General features: G+C 40.6%; 1 protein-coding gene across 5 annotated transcripts in view; it reads right to left on the reverse strand.

Moving 5' to 3' along the window:
• Nucleotides 1–22,554, reverse strand: part of LOC135714706 (uncharacterized) — a 255,685-nt gene that overhangs the window by 164,247 nt on the left and 68,884 nt on the right. For all 5 annotated transcript variants that reach the window (XM_065238100.1, XM_065238099.1, XM_065238098.1 and 2 more), the window contains one exon: nt 552–755. In XM_065238100.1, the coding sequence (XP_065094172.1) occupies nt 552–755 (204 nt within the window). The remainder of the gene's footprint in view (nt 1–551; nt 756–22,554) is intronic.

Genomic DNA, 22,554 nt, shown 5'->3' on the forward strand with positions numbered 1-22,554 from the left:
ACACATTAAACTATGTCTACGCAAAATTTCAATTAATTTTACCAACGGATCAAAAGTTAAAGCAATTTGAGTGTGTGTCCCCATTCGTTGCTTTCCCTTTTGCTCTTATGGAGAATGACGAATAAAAGCGTAGTAAGAAATTAGTTTAACCTTGCACCTAACACTGATTTATTTGTCTTTGCTTTATCCATCACCGTAGGGTTGCTGTTTAGAGTGTAACAGTAATAGATCGTTGTTTTCGTGCAAACGAATCAATCATTTGTCCAAACCTGTTCGACACAAACAAAAGTGTCATATTACGCATGACTCAGCTTAACTGAGTTCATGGGACTTTGTACCGATCGGGTGTGCACTTTGCATTACTCTCTATTTTGTCAACCAACAACTCTCACTCTCTTTCGATCTATAACTGTTGCATTAGTGTTGATTAATTAATTAATTAAAAAAAATATTATTGGCTTTGTTTTGGGCAAAAAGGTCGAACATTAGAGCTAGGTTGAAAATTGGTTCACTTATCCTAGATAAGAATAAAACTCATGAATAATATTCACCTGATCAAAGACATTTTCCGGACTACTATCCCTACTATCATGGTGAGATGAATGTGACGATGCTCTGCTTATATCAATTCTTGGTGTTGAAGGAGCGAGTGCGCTTGTACTGCCAATCGCACTCGAAGGATAGTGGTGGTTTGATGACTCACATTCTTTGGCACTATACCGACAAGATGTGTGATTCTGGCCTGTAGCTTCCATCTACAAAAAAAGAGAATAATGTTTTTTAACTCAGATAAAAAAAAAAAGTTTTTTATGTCTTGTAAAAAATTGATGGACACCTATGGTAACACATTCTAGATGAAGTCAATTTAAGAAACATTGTCGAAAACGAAAGTTTTTTTATCTTTCAAGCAGACGAAGTTATAGGGTGAAAATGGAGTACAAAGATATAAGTGCTTTTAGAATGCATTTTTGCATGTTTTGTTGTTACATCCAGAGCTTTGAGTGTGTTTCTTTATTTCGGTGTTTCCGGTCCGTTATAAATGCTTATCTTTGGACAGATACGCGTATTTCCTCTACTACTTGCAGGCTCATAAAAGGATTCCGTTAAGAGGTTCGACAAATGTAAAAATTGATTTACGTTCGTTTTTATAATGTTTTAACACTCTCTTAAAGGGGGTGTATCTTGCAGGTTAGCAAGCATTAGTAACTCAGTGCTCACTCGGCTCTCGACTGAAGCAGAACACTCTCAATGTGTGTCACGCGATCGTCTGTTTACTCGGCAGCAACCATTATGTGGTCCTCCTCATTGTTCTTCATCAGCAGTTCTTTCAGTCGATGCGTCGTCGACTTTGGAAAACAACCGTTTCATGATGAATGTGTGAGTACTGACCACGTTTTGCGTCCATTGCTGCAATGGAAGCGCTCTGACCCTCGTTGGCGAATCTGCCATAGAATGAAACCACTGGAAGCGGCTCCCGTTCTGGTGAAGGAGGCTTATTGGACAGCGGAAGATAAAATGTTTATTGTGTTGTACCTTCTGACTATAGTTTTAAGATGTATTTTATAGCGAACTAGAATCCTCGGCTCTGTAAAGTTAATTCGGTTGAGCCTTATCAAATCAATTAATAATAATAAAAAAAGGAATAGCAGCTAATCTCAATGTCATATACAATTCAAATCGGGATCCAAGGGGATGCCAAATGAAGTTCCACAATGTTTTGATAAGTTTTGCTGTTTTCATGACCATTTTTTTTTCATTTTTTTTTTCATCCCAAAAATTAAGGAACATTCTAGAAGCCTTCAACAGAAGCTACACTAAATAGTTTCGTCGCAAATAGGCCCACTTTTATTGACTCGTTCTGCTGTGCCACGTAGCATATTTTGACGTACCGGTCACAACCCTGACCTTGGGTTCAGTGAGGGTTATAGCGCGTTCTGCATAGGTAATCATCTGATATTCCCCCTCCTCACCCCACGAGGCAGACGAGAGAGTAAGGAATGGATTTTAGTGGCAGGCCTTCGGATACTATCAAAACTTGCAGGGGTGACTCAACAGAATGGAGAAAAACGAAGAGAAAGCAACAATAAAGAAAAAGAAGAAGAAAAATTGACGCCAGTCAGTGAAAATAGAGGAATGAATGTGTTTGCAAGGAGCGAGATCACCAGTGTGGAACCTGGTGGCCACAGCTAGTTCGAGTAGCAGTAAGCTCCAAAGAGAGCAGAAAGAACTCCAAGGAGAGCTAATTCTTGTGCTAAGCCAGAGGTTCACACCGAAATCCAGTAGTAGCACACCCCAAAAAGACCTGGAGCTTGGGAAGACCAAAATGATGGAGGTCAGGAGGAGGATCAATGAACTTCATGACTTCGTGAAGGATAAGAGCAATAAAGGCAGTAAAGAAAATGGTGACGTGTATCAAATGAGCCGTGATTGCTGCCGAACGTGAACAGGATGCACTGAGGACGAGAGCCGAGACTTCCGAAAGGGCACTGATCGAGGCCAAGAAGACACCGAAGTGACCCCGAAATCCACGCTCGGAGAAGATAAAAAGGGAAACGCCAGGAGAGGAAGAGGAGTTGAAAAAACTCAAGAACGACAAGGAAGACAACATAAGGAAAAAATGAAGAAGAAGGAGAAACCTAGGCCTCGTTAGGAGCGAACGGCATGCAAACGGCGGTGATGCGGCTTTCGACAATTGCAGTGTCCAAGCTGTTGGAGACAGGCAAGGTCAAGGTTGGGTGGTCAGTGTGCTCGTTGGAAGCTCCTCTTCGGGCTACCAATCAACTGGAGCGATGCTTCAAGTGTATGAGTTTCGATCACCAGGCGTGAAACTACTATGGCCCAGGCAAAGCTAATCTGTGCAGGAAATGCGGAGTCACAGTGTGATATTGACAGAGGCTGTACGAAGCAACCGAGATGCATGCTCTGTACAAAACAGGACCAAAATGATCATACGGCGAAAGGCTTCAAATATCTAGCATACAAAAAGACGATGGCATGCCAACAGTAATGGAGGTAACCCAAATAAACCTCAATTATTGCGACACTACACAGCAATTGTTGGGGCAGTCAACAACAAAAACAAAGTGTAACGTTGAAGAAATTGCGGAACCGTATCGAGTCCTTCCCGATAACGGTAACTGGGTGTCAGATGGAGCTGGGATGGCTGCAATACAAGATATGTACAGGTACAAGCTACCAGAGATTGCGAGCTCATACGAAGGTTTCGTTATTGCCAAAATTAACGAAATCTTCATGGATGGATGGATGATCGAGCAGTTCCACGAGATGCTGGATGGACTTCATCGGAGGAGATTTCAATGCTTGGGCAGTGGAGTGGGGAAGCAGATGTTCCAATGCAAGAGGGCACAGTCTGCTGAAATATCAGGCAAAGCTGGAAGTTAGGCTGTCCAACGAAGGAACGACGTCACTTTCTGTAGTCCATCGCTGATGGTAAACATGAATTGGAGAGTGTGCGAAGGATATACCCGTAGCGACCATCAGGCGATCCGATATGGCATCGGCCAACGGAATACTGTGCCAGTACGGAGGACAAAAACTTGTATTCGGAAATGGAAGACGATGGCTTTCTATAAGGATCTTTGAAGCACTCCGTATGTACAGGGCCGCGTGGATCTGAACATGGACGAGCTGACAGAAACGTTAGTGAGAGCATGTGACACGACCATTCCGAGGAAAGTGGAGCCAGATAATATACGGCGTACAGTTTACTGGTGGAACGAGGCACTTAGCACCCTCCGCGCAACTGTCAATGAAGTAGTGCATTGGACGCGTTAATAATAGGTGAAAAATACTCTATGCTTGTTTTTTTTTTCTTTTTCGTTTCTGTTCACTTGCTGTAGACGTCCACATTGGCTTTTGAGTTCGTTATGTGATTGCGTGCAATTTTGTTTCGCGTCGTTGTGTACTCTGTTCCGCTTATCAACTCAAGTTGTATTTTTGAAAAGACATCTAGGATGGACTCTACTCAGGCAGGTAATTGAGAACATATTAACTTGAATCAAGCATGAGTTATGAACGGTGTTGTAAAAAATTCAAAAATACCTAGTTAAATTTGTTTTGTATCCGGGTGGATTTGGGCGATGTGAATCAGTAGAAGTTGATGCTATCTGTCTTTGCTTATCGTTGCCGCAAAAAAACCCCTGTCCCTAAAGGTCCAAGCGCAATGACACCGGAAGCGCAACGGCAACGGCAGCGGAAAAGTCCGATCTGAGTAAGCCAACTTGTCGAATTGAAAACTTGTTGGAACCAAATCGACTTCGGTTCGGCATCTTGATGTCATTTGGGACAACTGTCAAACTTGCCGTTTCCGTTCCGCTTCCGTCCACATTGCATTTGGGCCTTAACTGCCTCCCTCTAACTTTTTATTTGCTCCAAATTCAAAATAATAAATTACATTCCATTTTAACCTAGGTGCTCCAATTACTACAGTAACTTACCAGCCTTAATTGTTATGTTATATATCTATGTGTTTCTACATTGTTCCTGCCTTGGCAATTCAGTATTTTAAACAGGTTTTTTAAACCTGTATGTCAGTATAACAATTGAAATCTTAAAACTAAAAACTAAATCTTATCTAAGTATAAAGGAGGAAGATTGCAAGGATTTTTGCCTGAAATTATTAATTATTTTGTTGGACATTTGTTCTAAAGTCTCAACATTCGAAATTCTATGTAATTCGGTAGTACTGTACCAGGGAGGCCACTTCAAAATCATCTTCAGAACTTTGTTCTGAATCCTTTGAAGTGCTTTTTTTCTGGTAGTGCAACAACTAGACCATATTGGCACAGCGTAACCCAAGTAACCAAAAGTTCTGATAAAAGGCTATTTATGGCTTAAGCACCTTGGTTGAAGGTGGTCTATAGAATTCTAAGCAGCCTCATTTTAAGTCGTTATAAGAACTTGAAAGTTCCGGTACCATAATTGAAGAGCATTCTATGCAGCCTCTGGCGGAACTTGAACGGAACTTTTAGAAAATAAATTAAAAAAGGTTTTTGTCTTCTATACCAATTCTATATTCAGTTCGCACTTTTTTGAAAGTTATTTCTAAAGGCAGGTATTAATGTGTATTGATTTATCAGCATTAGTTGTAGTAGTAATGGAGCTGATGGAAGAATTAAACCCAGTCCTTCTGCGTGAGAGTCTCAGCACGAACCACTACGTCATCTGAAATATATTAAAGTGAGCTGTTGTCTAGCCTATTGTTGGAGTTTTCTAAGCCAGCTGACTGACTTGAATACGAAACACAACACCTTGATGAATTTAAATTGGTGTTTGCCCGCATGGTATTCCATCACACTTGTGGCGCAGTGGTTAGCAATCGTAGATCACATGCCGAATACACGAATCCAGGAAATAACATTAATTTATTTTTTTATTTTTGGATAGAATGTTGTATAAGTATAAGAATTATGATTTATTCGGGCCACTGATTATTTCATATTTACGTACATTAAATTTTGTTACAAAAAAAGATTTGGGCGGATTGCTTCATGTGGCTTGAAAGTTCGGTCGGAACTTTATTTGAACTTTATGGAACTTGAAAGTTCTGTCAGAACTTTATTTGAACTTTATGGAACTTGAATGTTCTGTCGGAACTTTATTTGAACTTTATGGAACTTGGAAGTGTTGAATGCGGAGCTTTTGGTTACTTGGGAAAGCATGGCCGGTCTAAAACTTGTTTAAATATTAGAAATTTATTCTTCAGGCAAAGTTTAGGTTTCCTGTTTATGAATCCTCTTATCAAACACTTTATATATTTGTTACATTTGGCTTGAATGCACTCAATGTGATCTTTAATGGTTAATTTTTGGTCAAGTATTAATCCAAGATATTTCACTTGGTTTGACCAGGAAATTGGAACTCCGTTCATAGTGAGTATGTGACTACTACTAGGTTTCAAAAAGGAAGCTCTAGGCTTATGTGGAAATATTATAAGTTGAGTTTTGGAAGCGTTGGGAGAAATCTTCCATTTTTGTAAATAAGAAGAGAAAATATCTAAACTTTTCTGCAGTCTGCTGCAAATAACACGAAGACTTCTTCCTTTAGCGGAAATGCCTGTGTCATCGGCGAACAAAGATTTGAGGCAACCCTGAAGCAAATCAGGGAGGTCCGAAGTGAAAATTTTATACAATATAGGCCCAATAATGCTACCCTGAGGAACTCCTGCTCTAACAGGTAGTCGATTAGATTTGGAATTTTGATAATTTACCTGCAGAGTTCTGTCAGTTAAATAATTTTGAACTAATTTCATAAAATAAAGTGGAAAATTAAACTTTTTCAATTTAGCAATCAAACCTTCATGCCAAACACTGTCGAATGCTTTTTCTATGTCTAGAAGAGCAACTCCAGTTAAGTAGCCTTCAGATTTGTTTGAACGAATTAAATTGGTAACTCTTAAGAGTTGATGAGTAGTTTAAAGCCCATGGCGAAATCCAAACTGCTCATCGGCAAAAATTGAGTTCGTATTCATGTGAAGCATCTTTTCAAAAAGTTTACTTATTGAAGAAAGCAAACTTATTGGACGGTAGCTAGAAGCTTCAGCTAAATTTTTATCCGGCTTCAAAATTGAACTTTTGCATTTTTCCATTTATAGAAAATTCCATCATCACCTGGAGCTTTCATATTAAGAAACTTTGTAGTTATAGACCTTACTTCGTCCAAATAAATCCCCCAGGAATCATCAAAAATATTTTCCCGAGAGAAAATATTCAGATATCCCGAGCAACCTGATTCTCTATAGGACTACTAAGACCCAAACTGAAATTATGGGAACTCTCGAATTGCTTAGCAAGTTTCTGAACTTTTCCAAATATGTGATGAAAATTTGACCACCTCTTTAAGCGCTGAAACAGGCTTTTGAGGTTTTTTTTTCAAATTTTTTGTGAGTTTCCAAAAGGGTTTGGAACTCGGGTCTAATTTAGAAACATTATTTTCAAAAGTTTTGTTCCTCAGGGCAGAGAATCGCTTTTTGATTTGATTTTGCAAATCCCGCCAGATTACTTTCATGGCAGGATCGCGTCCCAGCCAACAATTTTGTTCACATTACTGAATTCTTACTCTTCTGTGAATCTTTATTCGGTAAACATAAATCGTATAAAGTGCATAGATTTCAACTATACGTACAAATCTGGAGGCCATATACGTGTATGTGGAAAAATACTCCTACATTGTATGGTTTCATATGATTCAATAGGATACTTCATACAACTTCATGTTTAACTTAATATTGCATCTAATATGATTTTGTATATGCCAATAACTTAATTAATTTTTTTTTTTAAATTTCCAATTAACATCTCTAAAATTATGGCAAACAGCATGAATAAATACCTTTTAAAGGAACCATCAATTTTCTATTGTTGGTGGTACCTGGTGATATTGGTTTGAATATAAGTTGGAAATTTAAATATAATGAGTTATCTTTTGAAAAGATGAACATATTTAAAGCTTAAAGTCAATATTACCTGCAATACCTAGTTTCGAACCAAAGATCTTTAGCTCCGTAGTCCTGCTGCGATCCTCGTTGGCATATGAGCACGTATATTCGGAGCAATAAATTTCATCGCTTGTATACGTGATTAAATCTAATTCGATTTGGTGTATTATATGATATCATTCCTTCTCTAGCTGAAACTGCTTAGAGCAGTGCAGATTGAATTATACAATCTTGTTCTGCATTATATATGACTAATTATCTTAAATAATTTCAACTGTGCACTAATGTGATTCTTAATGAACTATTTTAATTTGCAACAAACATGGTTCCCAGAGAAATAGCAATGAGTACAAATTAGGGTTTGGTTGGTTGGCGTGAAGTGCTCTTTATATCTGGAAGGTAGGTGATATTTTAGCAGAGCTACACCTACATAGTTGTGAGAAATTATGTATTCCAAACCCATCCAAAGAGATTTGTGGTCCAATGAGCGCATACGACGATGAATTTCACTTGGAAACCTCAATATTTACAATGAGCTTTGCTGAAATTTCTTTCTATTCTTTGACACTCCATTTAACTTTTTTAGTCATCGATCCAGTTCGCCATGCATGGAGTAATTTCCGCATTACCATGAAAACACCATGGCTCTCGTATCTGGAGAATATTTCCCCTTGGTAGTGCATTTAATCTATGTTTCCCGTTTAAGTTTTCAACGCTTTTTATAAATGCTCGAATTTTCAATGAAATCCGGTGGTTATTTATGAGTACTCTAGAATCTAAAAATTGTAGCATTAGCTCTAGTATCATCGGAGACAAAAATTCATCACCATCTACAGGTTTACACGCTCCATAGTAAATTCCGATAGTCATTGGCTGAATGTGAGGAAGCTCATGAATATTGGAAACAATTGGCTGTTACTTTTTGTTTGTTATAGTCCAATATTTTGTTTTGACAATATGACTGAATCATCTTATGTACACATATAAAAGATCATCAACATTTTTAAAATAGAACGCGTTAATTAATTCCTTATTGACATCAAACGAACTCATATATAATCTCGCAAAGAGGATTATAATTGAATCATAATGTTTCATCTTAAACAATTTCAACCAATTTGGAATTGCATCTTATGCAACTTCAACTTGATTTGGATATTTATAAGATTTTAAACGAACATCCTTATACGATTTGTGGTTTGCTGGGGTGTTCTTTGAAATTGTCTGGGGTGTTCATTTTTAAAACGGATCAAGAGCTTAAGATGGTCGTCTTTTATAATTGAATCGAATTTAACCTCGCATTTTGGTACTGAGGCAGCTCTTGCTTCAACTATAGAAGTAATCCGAGATTCAAGAGCATAATTAATTTCATCTTTGGTTTGAAAAGGAGTTTGGATCGAAGTTATATTCCATAAATGTTTGATATTGCTCCCAATTAGCTCTATGGTAATTGAAAGTAGAGCTGTAAGGATTACAAATTATTTCTTGGGATATTTCAAAAGTTACTAGAAGGTGATCAGAACCGAAGTCAGCATGAGTTACCAAATGACTACAAAGTCGACATGAATCAGTTAAAACCAAATCAATAGTTGAGGGATTTCTTGCAGAAGAAAAGCATGTTGGGCTGCTTGGATATTGAATAGTGTAATAACCTGCAAACAATCATCAAACAGAATATTACCATTGGAATTGCTTCCATGAGCGGTGTTTTGCATCATAATCACCAATAATGAAGAATTTAGACCTATGACGGGTAAGTTTCTCAAGGTCACCCTTGAGAACATTCTTTCGCTGGCCTACGCATTGGAATGGTAAATAGGCAGCTATTAACGTAAGTTGTCCAAATTATGTTTCAACAGAAACTCCCAAAGTTTTAAAAACTTTGGTTTCAAATGAAGAAAGAATTTTATGTTTGATTCGTCTATGAACAATGATGGCAACGCCACCACAGGGTCCATCAAGACGATCATTTCTATAAATGAAATAATTTGCGTCCTTCTTAACCTTATGGTCGGCAATATGCACGTTATGAACTCTTAAAAAGTTTAATAGCTCGTCTTCATTATCTTTATGAGATCGAGCATTCCAATTTAAAATATTTAATGCTTTAAAATCCATTACTGAATTTAAAAGTCATGATAATATTGTTTGCAAATTTTACTCCAGTTTGAATAGCATCAAACATGAAGTTAGATTTAAGCATATCAGAAATCATGTCAATTAATGATTTCAGTATAAATTTCATTTTAGGGGCAGTAATGCTTCCTAAGTCAAAATCGTAAAAATTTCCGTTAGAATTACGTTGCTAGTATTTTGATTTCTACCCCTACAATTTCTACAATAGCAACATAGGTAGCTCAATTAACTCGCTGAACATTGTTAGCAGAGAGGGGAGTAGGTATAGATGAAAAATTTGAAACAGGGGTGTTATTTGTACCTACGGGTACGAATATAGAACTTGTTGCTCGCCGACTGTTGTTAACAGCAGAGTAATTTGTACCTGATCGGAAACGTAGAGCGTTTCCTACCTACCATTCCCAAAAATTGGATTTGTGGTTTTAACCACAATTTGAACATTTAAATTTCTTAGGATCTTCCTTCATAGGACAGTCGTCCTTTGCGTGAGAGGAATCACCACAATCCATGCATTTAGTTGGCATGTAGCAATTTTTAGTTCCGTGACCCCATCCCTGGCACTTACGGCACTGAATGTGGTTTTGGAAATTTCCTCCAGTCTTCTTGAAGTGATCCCACTTCACTCGGACATGGAGCATAAGGCTAGCTTTTTTTAATGCCTTAAGGTTTTTCAGTTCACTATAATTGAAGTGAACTAAATAAAAATCATTATAAATCCCGTTGTGCGAATCGCGGGATTTCATTTTCATTTTGATTACTTGGAGTGGCACAACTCCAAGTAATTTTGACAGTTCATCTTTGATCTGATCCAGGGATTCACCACTGGGCAGCCCTTTCATGACAACTTTTAACACACGTTCAGTTTTGGTGTCGTAAGTAAAAAATTTGTGCTGCTTCTCAGTAAGATACTTGAGAATACATTTAAATCCGTCCAAGGTTTCAGCCAATACCCCGACGTCCAATTTGTAGTGAAAACTTAACTTTCACGAAGTTCAAAAGTTCCATGCGAAGAGCATGGAAATCGGAATGTGTTATCACAATAGGGGGAATCTTATCCTTCTTGGCATTAAGCCGGGAAAGTTTACTAGAATTTTTCTTGGATGATGGATCATTCTCATCATCCGTGAGCAAATCAAATTGATTACTCAAATTAATTTCATCAGAAGGGGGATCAAGAGTTTTTCCCTTTTTTTGCGTTTAGGCGCTATGGTGGCAGTCAATTTTTATCCAAATCGACTTCCAAGCAGATTACTATAAGAATCTGAAGGATCAGTGCAGATTTTCCATCGCCTCGTGATCTCGGTCTTGCTGCTGACGCTTCTTCCTCCAGAAAACCGAGATTTGTCTGTTCCACGCTTGTATGTATCGCTGCACATTCAATCTCGTGTGGTGTTGAAGCATTCTTGCCCTTGCTGCATTCTTCTCCTCTACTAACAGTTTGCATTCGCCGTCAAACCAGTAATTTCTTCGGTCCGGGATTGCAGTACATAGTGCCGCTGCAGCAATACTACCTATGGCGGAACAGATGTCCCAGCCATCTTCAAGAGTAGCTGCGGCAAGCTGCTCTTCCGTGGGTAGTGCAACTTCCAGCTGACGAGCGCGTAGTAATGGGCAACTCCGGCGTCCCATAATTGCTTAATGTTGGGTCACGGCGTTCGACTTCGACGGGTGTTTTGCGCGCATGCGTACTGCAACTAGGTAGTGGTCCGAATCTATGTTCGCACTGCGGTACGTGCGGACGTTGATAATGTAGGAGAAGAATTTCCCGTCGATTAGAACGTGATCGATTTGGTTTTCTGTGTGTTGGTCAGGTGATCTCCAGGTGGCTTTGTAAATATCCTTGCGGGGGAAAAAGGTACTTCGGACTATCATACCCTGAGAGACTGCATCGTTGGCCAGGTAGGACTGAGCGTTCATGTTGCCGATGACGATTTTGACATCCCGTAGCGAACAGTCGTCGTACACCTCCAGCTGCGCATAGCTTCTAGAACGCTTCTTTCTCGTCGCCGGGTCTCCCTTCGTGTGGGCAGTGCACGTTGACGATGCTGTAGTTGAAGAAACGGCCCTTAATCATCAACTTGCACATGATCACGTTGATCGGCTTCCAACCAATCACGCGTTGGTGCATCTTACCCAGCACTACAAAGCCGGTTCCCAGCTCGTTGGTGGTGCCACAGCTCTTGTAGAAAGTAGCCGCTGGATGCCTACTTTTCCATACCTTTTGTCCCGTCCAGCAAAGTTCCTGCAGTGCTATGACTTCAGCCCAGCCCAGGAAGCCGAGCGATTTGCAGTTCCATGATCCGAGTTTCCAATCGTATTCATTAGTTCGTCACGTAAGTCTGCGCCGATTGTTCCGATCCTTACTTTTTCGGTATTTGTAACTTTAATTTCAAGGCAACTGGCCCAACCCTCTGTTTTGCCGGGGGACCATTGTGCACCGCTCTGCTTAGAATCCCATGCTGGCAGTAGGACGGTGATCAGCCGCTCCTAACAAGGAGAACAGACGCCGTTTTAAGCCTAAGCCTATCACCGTGCTATGGTTACCGCACCAGTGTTCGTGTCGCACCTCTTCACTTTGCTATTGTCAGACTGGCAATATTGCCCTAGCTACGCCATGCAGCTGTGCCCATGTTTCAGTTGGTAGTCTTTTGTAATCATATGACTCGGGGAGGTGTGAGGTAGGAACAGGCATGGAAAATCATTTGCATTCATTTCTTACATTCATTTACATTCATTTGCCTCTAACTTTTTTCATCAACAGCATTCCGCAAAATGATGTATAGAGCTTTTGTAGGTTTTGTTATTAACTACAATTTTTGCTCATATCTTAAATCTGTATCACCTATGCATCACCAACAAGAGCGTTCAGAACTTGTTACTGTTTTTCAGTGAATGTAAAATACATTCACTGAAAAACAGTAGTGGCTTCTGTTCGCTCTGGCTTGTCATGCATCAGAGAAACGGATTTGACTTGATGACAAAAGTTGTAGCTAATAACAAAACGTACAAAAGCTTTATACATCATTTTGCGGAATGCTGTTGATGAAAAACAGTTAGAGGGGCAAATGAATGTAAATGAATACACGAAATGAATGCAAATGATTTTCCATGCCTGGGTAGGAACATGTGTGGACAAGAGCTATGTATACCGCTACTTCCAAGATGTCAACTCACGATTTTGTAGCTTATTGTTACAGTGTGTTACAACTCGTAAAACAAGATTGCTATCCACATAAAGACTCTTTCTTGGTAACCGCAACGCATGTAGAAAGAAAACTGCAAGAGTTATTAGACCATACCGCTGCTCGTTTGATATTGCACTTACTGGAAGTTTTGCACACCTTGGATGAAGAAGAAAGGAGTTCTTTAGTTCTTGTTTCTAAGTGGGGCTGTGATGGATCGTACCAGTCACAGTATAAACAGAAGTTTGAGGATGCTTCCGATTCAGATGCACATATGTTTCAAAGCTCGTTTGTTCCACTTCAATTGTATCTCAACGAACAAATAAGATAATATGGCACAATCCATTCCCTTCTTCGGGCGCTATTGCCGGCCTATTCGGATTAGGTTTGTTAATGTTATTATATTTGTTATCAGAAAATTTTCATATTATCGGACAAAATGGGCCGTAAAGTCTCAAAATGATAGAAATGTCGCCCAGAACTCTACCGTTATATAACCGAAACAATATTAAAAAAAAAATTGTGGTGTTTAATTTTCTCTGAAAATTGCAGTTGAAGTTTTCAGACTTTACTCTGAACATTCATAACTGATTAACCAATCATTGCAGAGAGAACATTTGAAAAGGAAATTATCTCATCTATCTATTAAAAGCAACATCTGAAAAATGTTTTCAACGAAAAATATTATTATTGACTCCTCTAAATTGCATGTTTTATCCGCTTTGATTTACGTTTGTAAAAGAATCCGTCGACTCACTAACGAAGAAATATCGTACATTCAATGTTCCATAGATGCACTGCAACGAACAAAAGTAGCCGTTTGGGATAAATTTATTGAAATCAAACACACCATGGTCGACGGTAAGGTTTGCAACGCTGCCACGCAAACGAGTTCTATGATGAGATGTTACATATGTGGAGTAACAGCTAATGATTTTAATAATCTAGAAATTGTAAAAGAAATTAACCCAGTTGCATTAAATCTGACCAGTTGAAACGTTGGTTTAAGCACATTGAACAACTTCTCGAAGTTTCAACGGTCAACCAACCATCAACATCTCGGCATGATCCGCCAAGGGTGAGGTGCGTTACTCGCGTTAACACTGAAGCTCCATCATTGCAGGAGATAGAAGCAGCGATACGAAGTATGAAGTCCAACAAAGCCCCGGGGGTCGATCGCATATCAGCAGAGATGCTCAAAGCTGACCCCATGCATCAACTATTCGTCAATATCTGGGACACCGTGACTTTTCCGGCCAACTGGATGCAGGGCGTCTTGTAAAAGTCCCTAAGAAGGGGGATCCAACTGTATGCGACAACTGGCTAGGCATCATGTTACTGTGTATTGTTCTCAAAGTTCTGTGTAAAGTTATCCTCAATCAGATACAGGAGAAGATCGACGCGAGGCTCCGACGACAGTAGGCAAGATTTCGTGCTGGAAGATCATGTGTGGACCACATTGTCACGCTCCGCATTATCTTGGAGCAGGTCAATGAGTTCCAAGAGTCCCTGTACTTGGTATTCATTGACTACGAAAAAGCTTTCGATCGACTAAACCAAGAAAACTTGTAAGGCGCTCTGAGACGCAAGGGAGTCCCTGATAAGATCGTCAACCTCATCGAAGCGCAGTACGAGAATTTCTCATGCAGAGTGTTGCACAACGAAGCTTTGTCTGACCCGATTTGGGTAATCGCGGGTGTGAGGCAAGGATGTATATTATCACCGCTACTGTTCCTCATCGTAATCGACGAGATCATGGTCGGAGCCGTGGGTTGCTGTGGCAGCCTATTACCATGGAGCATCTCAACGACTTCTATTTGGCTGATAATGTTGTGTTATTAGCACAACGGCACTCTGACATGCAGAGTAAGCTCGACAACCTTGTGGAACGCTCCTCTGAAGCAGGTCTAACCATCAACGTCAACAAGACCAAATCGTTGGATGTTAACACGGAAAACCGTTCCAATTTCACGGTAGCTGGGCAGGCAGTGGAGAAAGTCCAAAGCTTCCAATATCTTGGCAGCCAGATAGCGTCGGATGGCGGCACCAAGAGCGACATAGGTGCACGGATTAAGAAGGCGAGGGCTGCTTTTGCCAGTTTGTGAAATGTATGGAGAGCGAATCAGATCAGTCGACGCACCAAAATCCGAATGTTTACCTCGAACGTTATGTCTGTGCTGTTATACGCCAGTGAAACACGGTGTGTATCAGCGGAGAACACTCAGAAGCTGCAGGTGTCTATCAACCGATGCCTGCGGTACATAAACGAGCAGTTTCCTATACCAAATGGTTTGAAGGTTGAAGTCCGTTGTTACTGATCTGCAGCATCGTTCCAATCAACCCGGCCAAGCCAAGGTGGCCGGTTCCAATCCGATCCAGAAGAAGCCATTCAAGATGGTATCCAATTCCGCCACGATCGAATCTAAGAACTCCGCTCCGTACTGTATCGCCTGTCCAGAGAACCACTTGCTGTTCCAGTGTCGAGCGTTTTCCAAGATGTCCGTTCGCTAGCGACGAGAGCTGGTATCTCAGAAGCGTCTATCCTGGAATTGCTTCCGCTCTGGACACCAAAGTAGGAATTGTACATCCAAGTACGATTGCCGAACCTGTCACCAGTAACACCATACACTGCTGCACGAAATTGCACCCCCGAAGGTACCCCACTCCAGTTGTCATATTTGGTCAGCCCCCCCCTACAACCGAATCCATCCACGTTGACTGCTGTCGAAACCCTCGGATCAGTGAATCCGAGCCCCCAAGTGAGCTTATCGGTACAGTCGTGCCAATCCACGGTTTTGTTGGAAACGGATAAACTCCTAGCTGTGGATCAGAATGGCAAAAACTTTTCCGCTCATGCACTCCTAGATTCAGGATCGATGAGCAGTTTCATCACGAAGAAGCTTGCGAACACACTCAATATCCGTCGTACGAAAGTAGACATCGCCGATTCGTGCTTGGAATCGGTGAAACGTCGAAGCAGATCAAGCGCAAGTTGACTGCTACTATTAAATCCACGCTGCGTTCGTACAGTACCACGCTCGAGTTCCTCATCCTGAAGAAGCCCACAGTCTGCCTGCCAACCATGCCGATTGATGTTTCCTCGTGGAAGTTTCCTGAAGTTCCGTTAGCTGATGCAACCTTCCACATTCCAGCCAACATTGACCTGATTGTCGGTGGAGAAGTGTACCACGAACTGCCCACAGGCAGTAAGATTACCGGTGGCGAAGGGCAACCTGTGTTCGTCGAGACCTCTTTCGGATGGACTGTTTCCGGTAAGGTATCCATCCAATCACCTGAAGTTCCACGTGTTTGTCACCTCATTACTGTGGACCGTAGCCCTCCAGAAGTTCTGGGAGTTAGAAGCCGTTGAACCCTGTTCCAAATTTACGGCAGAAGAAAACCTCGGTGAAGAACTGCATACCACTACCACCACTCGCGATTTGTCAGGTCGTTATATCGTGTACTTGCCACTCACCCGCGATCCGCTCGTCAATCTCGGTCAATCCCGTTCGATCGCCGAGTGCCGTTTCCTAAACCTCGAAAAACGACTTGAGCGAGATCCAACCACCAAAGAGGCCTACTGTCGCTTTATGGAAGAATACGAGCGCCTGAATCACATGGTGAAACTCCTGGATGCAGTAGATGAAAGTCAGCCGCACTGCTACATCCCACACCATCCGGTGTTCAAAGAATCCAGCACCACCACAAAAGCTCGAGTTGTGTTCGATGCGTCGTGCAAGAAGTCATCTGGATTCTCCGTGAACGACCTTCAACTAGTTGGACCCGTCGTTCAAGAAATCTACTGTCGATCCACATCAGATACCGCATCTACCAAATCACATTCGTCGCTGACGTTGAGAAACTGTATCGGTAAATTCTGCTGCACTACCTCTTCTGGCGGTATCAACTTATCCTCTGGCGTCACAGTCCAGCCCAACCAATCGCTACGTAAGAGCTGCAAACAGTAACGTATGGTTTTGCATCCTCTCCATTCCTGACAACCCGCACTATCGTCCAGATTGCGCAAGACACAGCCGAGAAGTATCCAGCCGTATCCGCGGTAGCCCAGAAGGATTTTTATGTAGATGACTTCCTGTCTGGTGCCGACAATGTTGAATCCGCCATCCGCATTCGCCAAGAAATGTCCGCCATGCTTTCAGCGGCAGGCTTTCCATTAAAGAAATTGGCTTCAAACTCGCCTGAAGTGCTAGCCGATATTCCCGAAGAAGATCTAGCATTCGCGCCGTACCATGACCTGCAAGACGACCAATCCGTTTCCACTCTCGGATTCATCTGGGATCCGAGATCCGACATGATGAGTTTCAAGGTTCAACTGCCATTACCATCACCCGTTTTGACAAAACGGAAAGTTATGTCGTACGTTGCAAAGATTTTCGATCCGCTTGGCCTGGTGGGACCAATAATAGTCATCGCTATGCTGTTTATGCAGCGCTTATGGGCGCTGAAAACCGAAACAGGAGATTCTTATGAGTGGGATCGTCCTCTTCCTCCACATCTGCAGTCCGAGTGGAAGGAATTCCATGGAACGCTCGATAAAATCGCCACACTCCGGATTCCTCGCTGTGTATCGTTGACCAACATTATTCCAGTTCCACTTCTTCTCCGATGCGTCGTTAAAGGCTTATGGATCGTGCTGCTACGTCCGGTCAGAGTCTGTCGAAGCCGTTGGAGTCCAGCTGTTGACGTCCAAGCCAAAGGTGGCTCCGTTGGCCAAAGCACACACTATCGCACGTCTGGAGTTGTGCGCAGCAGTATTGTCGTCGAAGCTATACGAGAAGGTGTACATTCCATACACAAGCCCGCTGAAGTTTTCTTCTGGACTGATTCATCCACTATCCTGCATTGGTTGGAGTCATCGCCATCCCGATGGAAAATGTTCGTCGGTAATCAGGTCGCCAAGATCCAGGAAACAACAGAATCCTGTCACTGGAAACACGTTTCCGGAGTATCCAACCCAGCTGATCCTCTCTCCCGTGGCGTTAATCCAGTTGACATCAAAGACCACTTCCTCTGGTGAAGTGGTCCGGAGTAGTTATCCAAGTCACCATCTGACTGGCCCGTAAGCGATCTGCCCGTCCGCTTTGGATGTCCGAAACGAGAACCCGAGTAGCCATGGTAGCTACTCTTGATGTAAGATTTTCCGATCAACTGTTCAATCGATATTCCAGCTTCAGCAAGCTTCGCCGATCCATCGCATACTTGGTGGAAGACTCGGCAACGCCGCAGTTTCTGAAGATGCTAAACAGCCGATTGTCCTCTCATCAAAGCATCTGCTATCCGATCTGTTGGCCGATCACTACCACAGGACGCTGCTGCACGCTGGTCCCCAGCTGATGCTCACCACGATTCGCCAGAAGTTCTGGATCATCGGTGGTCGAAACCTTGTTTGCCGTACGTACCACCAGTGCCACACATGCTTCCGCAGCAAACCCGTCCTGGTGCAGCAGAGCATCGCCGACTTGCCCACATCAAGAGTTACTCCGACAAGACCATTCGCCGTTTGCGGGATCGACTACTACGGCCCCGTGTACATCAAGTCGCCGATCCGCAATCGGGTGCTAATGAAGGCATATATACACCCCTCACCATCCCTCTCCAAAGGGGGAGTTTGATAAAGAGAGATGATAAAACCGATTTGTACCTTCCTTAAAAGTTGTCCTAGTTCGCTATCTACTTTCGATATGCAATTTTCACACTGCCGTAATCTAAACGGAACTATCAATTCTATACTTTCATCTCATCCTCATCTATCGTAAAAAAATTACCACTTCAGTCTGTTATTCGAAATAGCATCTTCAACTATGAGGGATTATGATTAGAATTTGCAAACAGTATTGAAAAGTTAGTTCAAGGTGGCCGGAATGATTGATATTGAACTAAATTCAAACTAAATTAATCCTAAATGAACTTAAACCTACTTAACCTAAATGAACTAACTAAGTCCTATAGCTAAACTTAAAGTTAAATCATAATTCTATAAATTGAAACGAATCTAAAACTAAAACGGTATCACCCTAATCCTAAACCAGAGATGATGAGAGAAATGAATAGGATGCTGCGCGCATGCGCAATACACGATAGTGTCCACTTGTAGTGGTCATTTTGCTGTTTGTTTCACATTGTAAATATAGAGTAGTGCAAAATATACCGTCGGAAGCGATACATCCCTTTTTTCTGTCCTGTTGTCCGGTCGTGGAAGAAAAGGCAAAGAAGTGCAGTAGTGCATTTAATTATCGAATTCCTTGGTGGTCCGAAAGTGTTCCTTGGCGATTTATTAGCTTAAGTGGCTAATCAGCATAAAGTAATCCCCGAATCGCGCGCAGTGTGCACAGCGCAAAACGTGCATCAGGAGCAATTTGTGTGACAAAGTGTCCGAGCAAGGTGGAAGAAACAGTGAATCATCGCAACAGAATCTTCTGGGCTGTAGATTTTTCACGATGGTGGAAAATCCTTTGAAAAGGAACGGGTAAGCCCCATCAATCTGAAAAAAGAATCGACGATGATATCTCAAGTTTACATCGAAGAATGCCTGAAAAAGCATGTATTGCCGTTCATCCGCAAGTATAGGGGCAAAGTCATCTTTTGGCCCGATTTGGCCAGCTGCCACTACTCCAAGGTGGTTTTGGAGTGGTATGCTGTCAACAAGATTGTTTTTGCGGTGGAAGTGTTGGCAACTGAGTTGATCAACATGATTGTTAACTGGATGCCCACCATAGGCGTAGCTCCCCCTAACTTAATTTAAAGTTTAAAAAGCCTTTATAAAATTGAAATATGGCTCCGGAGAATTCTTCCTCTACATCGTGTCAGCCGTGCACATGTAGACATGCGTGTTTTCGGCACAACTGACGCACTCACCTGAGGTAGAATATGACAACATAGCTGAGCCCGAGGATCATGGCATCTCACATAACTTGAGAGATTTCGGACAGTATGCAGCAACATCACCCCATCCAGCACGACGTAAGTGACCATGTCGCTAGTTTATCAAGTAGCTCTTTTTTAAGTGAAAGTACAGACTATTGCCAAAATTTTAACCGTATGCGTAGTGCGTATAAAATAAATGAAATTCAAAATAAAATAAGTGGATGCACATATGATATAATAATTGGAACAGAAACTAGTTGGTCTGATAGTATTAATACCCAAGTAACATTTTAAGTTTTATTAAATACTACAAAGCAACTATAAAACGACATTCATAAAACTCTGGTCAAGGCTATTTTGTCATTAATGCATCCACCAAAACCTCATTAAGACTAGAATACATTTTGTATGTCTAGTTGGCCCACCCTGGAGAAGGTTTTCAAGGGTGTATTCTCGAAGCTCTTCAAGATTGATTTACTGCAAAAGGTTGTATGACGAACGCATTGGGAACCATTTGAAATTGCAGGCAAACCAGCCCAAGGCTGAAAGCCTCCTTAATAAAGCTAAATAATAATAATAATAACCATTTGAAAGCTACAACAAAAGCTATTTAGCAACAATAAAACCCTTTGCGAGCCATTTCCCCTAGCCGCATGCTAAATTCATTAGGTAAACATCAATAAATATAGAAAAGGATTTATGAATCCGATCTTATCAAAATAATTAAAATAGAAACTGATGGTATAAAAATCTTGTTGAATATTCAAATTTATTACAGTAGTTCTCATTAAGTGGCCTAGTTTTAAGTGCTTTATTAAATTTTATGTGAAATGTACGTGAAAACATCGTAAAAAAGTACGTCCGCCCTTGTAAAACGTCGATTTGACTAATTATTTTACATTGAAAAAAAAAATATTCTTCAGATCGAGGTAGGCTGAGATTTTTTTTTCTGATTTTCGCATTTAAATGTTTGCTCATTGCTAATTTTACCAAAAACATAGTTATATCGAAGGAACTATAGATTGAAAATCGAAGATTGTAAAAAATAAGCAAACTAATTATAACATGGCGGTGGCATAAAAGTTGATTTTCATGGGTCATTTGTGAAAAAGTTGTTTTGCTTTCAAGAAATCCTTAACAAATTCATAAGGTTTTAAAATGGCTTTTATGAAGAAAACTTGCAGCCTGAATTGTATTTATCTAAAGCCATTTTGCTTGATCCTAACCCGTTCAGATTTATGGCAGCATTTATGGAGGCAAAGTTGCCTGTAAAAAGTTAAACGTCAAAGTTTGTTTATCTTTCGATATTTAGACGTGCGATCCAGGGTTCTTCTAGGCAGTTTTCTCCCGATGGATTGGGAGCAGTTACTCAGATAGTTTACGATACTGTTTTGCAACATTTCGCATTTCGAACCGATCCGGATGGTTACAAAAGTGCACCATCCAACGATGCAGGGATGTACGCTTGAATGAAATTTTCGAAGAGTTGATTCTTTTGCCGAATAAAATCGCTGCTATGGATCGGAAACCAGCTAATCTCCTCTAACTAACAGTTTCAGTGGTTTGTTGTCGGTTGTTATTTCGATTGTCATATATTCGCAAGATCTGAAGAAGGCTGGTATGTTTTTCAACTTTCGACAATGTTTTATTAATTCAAGGGCCCGCTCACTTTACTCTTCTCCGCCAGATGGTCAGTCGTTGTTGATGTGCTGGTTCTTCTAAAGAAGTATATTTTGCTGAAATCGACTTGAATTTTTCATCCTACTTCGTCTATCCTTCGAGTTTTCCTTGTCATAAATTTGGCTTTTATTAACAATGAGGAACCATCTTTTAAGCTCAATTTGTAAACAGAGTAATTGGGGAGTTTATGATGCACTTTAAAAAGCCTAAAAAGCAACAATAAATGCTTTTTGCTCTAATGCAAAACCTAATGGTTTTATGGTTGCTTTTATAATGATAGAACACGTTTATAAAGTATTTTATCAAGGCATTAATAAACAATTGATAATGACGTTTATGCTTGAACTACAGAGCAGTTTTAAGAAGGGATTGAGAACTGTTTTAAATCTATTTTTAAAACAAGACAGTTTACACTTTGAAATGCTGTATTTATACTAAATGGTTAGTTCATTGCCGTTATAAAACCATCATAAATCAGAGTGGATGCTAAATGGTTACTGAATTGTTACTTGGGTAGCGAAGAGGTCTTTGGTAGTAAATTTTGTGTTTTTCGATGTGACCGTGATTTATCATTTTCAGGTAAAAAATCAGGTGGTGGTGTACTTATTGCTGTGAATGCTACATTTCAAGCTGAACAAATTGCTAGTGAAAGCCAAAAAGAATTTGAAGATGTGTGGGTTAAAATTTTAATAAACGGCGAAGAACATCTTTTCGCTTCTGTCTACTTTCCTCCACACTTTTCCAAAAAACCAGCTTACGAAAAGTTTTTCACTGCTGCATAACTGAAAATTCAAAGAGAAGATCCAAGAACCAAAATTCATATTTATGGAGATTTTAACCAGAATACTGTTAATTTTATACAGGATAGTGATAATGATTCTCTGCTGTTACCAATTGTAGGTGAAAAAGATACTTTGCAATTCATCTTTGATAAAAGCAGACTTGGGACTTCATCAAATTAACCATGTTCGTAACCAGCTCAATTCCTATTTGGATCTTATGTTTACTAATTGTACAGAAGATTTTTGTATTGTAGAAGCAGCAGTTCCATTATGGAAGAATGAAAAATTTCATACTGCTATTGAATACTCAGTGTTCACAGACTCGCATCGGTCACGCCCAAGCGTTGTTGATTTTGAATTAGTTTATGATTTTAAAAATGCAAATGTTCCTGAATTTAACAGCAGACTGAACAACATAAATTGGCAAAACCAT

This window comes from Ochlerotatus camptorhynchus, unplaced genomic scaffold, assembly GCF_037179485.1.
Source record: "Ochlerotatus camptorhynchus isolate MF236.1 unplaced genomic scaffold, CSIRO-AGI_Acam_v1.1 ptg000697l, whole genome shotgun sequence".
Taxonomy (NCBI): Eukaryota; Metazoa; Arthropoda; class Insecta; order Diptera; family Culicidae; genus Ochlerotatus; species Ochlerotatus camptorhynchus.